Source organism: Sphaeroforma arctica (assembly GCF_001186125.1).
Source record: "Sphaeroforma arctica JP610 unplaced genomic scaffold supercont1.6658, whole genome shotgun sequence".
In the NCBI taxonomy this organism is placed as follows: Eukaryota; class Ichthyosporea; order Ichthyophonida; genus Sphaeroforma; species Sphaeroforma arctica.
In genome coordinates this window covers 1-1,597 of record NW_014033900.1, presented here as the reverse complement: position 1 = coordinate 1,597, position 1,597 = coordinate 1, and the positions used below count along the sequence as shown (strand labels likewise).

Here is a 1,597-nt window from a genome sequence, read left to right as displayed (position 1 = left end):
CACACACACACACACATATATACACACACACACACACACACACACACACACACACACACACACACGCACACACACATATATAAATATATAAGCACGTGGTTATCGAGTGGGGGAGTTAGGAGCACCTAGTGGTCTACATGGCTGGAGGTCCGCATGTCTGTCTTGTCTACTCGCTGACCCAAAGAATACACCCGCACCAATCTGGCTGCCCACAAGTTCTGTACTTTGTGCTTCAATCTCACAGGAGTATCCCGAGACTTGTGCCGTGCTGGTGCGCAGACACGGGGTGTATGTGTGGGGCGATACCTGGGAGAAGGCCAAGGCAATGTGTGAGTGCTATGACTACCTGTTTGAAATTGCCGTTAAGATGAAGCAGCTAGGCCTGGACCCAGCAGCCCCGCCCTCGGACTCGCCGTATGTCTGAGTGGGGTTGGCGGTGGCCCAGAGTTGTGCGAGTGCTGGGACAGGACACTAGTGCACCTTAACGGGACGGTAGGTAGTGGTAGTGGCGTTCAGCTGTAGCGAGGAGGACCGTGTAGGTAGGTGTAGTCGCATATCACAAGGTATCTGCAGACCCGTCACACCGTGAGTCGCGGTAGTTGCGTATACGCAGAGTCACGCTGGCATGCACATGACCCCAGGTTATTGTGTACACACCACATTTCTATGCATGCAATCTGTGTGACTTGCAAATGCAGACACACAGTCATAGGCACACGCTGCGAGTGACCGTTTCGCTGACGCTTTCGGTTATGGTTAGTTGGCCAGCAATTTACGGCCGAGAGGATGGCGGCGAGTGACTGTGAATCATACTGCCTACCCGTTTTTTGCCTACCCCTTTAAGGTCCTCCTTCACACTTGTTCGACATGTATTACTCACACTCCCGTAATATGAGAGGTACTAGGTCAGTATGCAACAGGGCACATCTCATATGAAGTCCGGTACGCGTTGATAGTAAAGTGTTTGTGGTTTATTTAGTGATCACGACGCCGATGGAGTTCGCCTGCCGACAGCTCGATAATAAGCCTCCAACCTAGTTTTAGTAGAAGTAGCAATGATTTGTATACGCCTACACATGAATCAATACAATAAAATCAACAAAAAATTTTCTTTTAAGTATAAACAAAAACAAAAACAGACACGGACCACGGACACAGAGAGAGATACAGACACAGACAGACACAGATACAGACACAGACACAAACACAGACACAGACACCGACACAGACACAGACACAGACACAGACACAGACACAGACAGACAGAGATACAGACACATACGCAGACACACACACACACAGATACAGACACAGACACAGACACAGACACAAACACAGACACAGACACAGACACAGACACAAACACAGACACCGACACAGACACAGACACGAAACACACACAACACGACACACACACACACACACACACACACACACACACACATACATATATATATATATATACATACATACATACATACATATATATATGCATGCATGTATGCATGCATGTACATATGTGTGTGTTCATGTATGCTTGTATGTATGCTTTTATGCAAGTATGTTTATAAGTATGTGTGAATGTATGTATGGATCG

General features: G+C 47.3%; 1 protein-coding gene across 1 annotated transcript; it reads left to right on the top strand.

Moving 5' to 3' along the window:
• Window positions 1-242: 242 nt before the first annotated feature.
• On the top strand, window positions 243-1,100 carry SARC_15748 (hypothetical protein; the record flags this gene model as incomplete). Its single annotated transcript, XM_014290137.1, has 1 exon — window positions 243-1,100. A coding segment is annotated over one exon (182 nt), but the record flags the coding sequence as incomplete, so codon positions are not given.
• Between the last annotated feature and the right edge of the window lie 497 nt (window positions 1,101-1,597).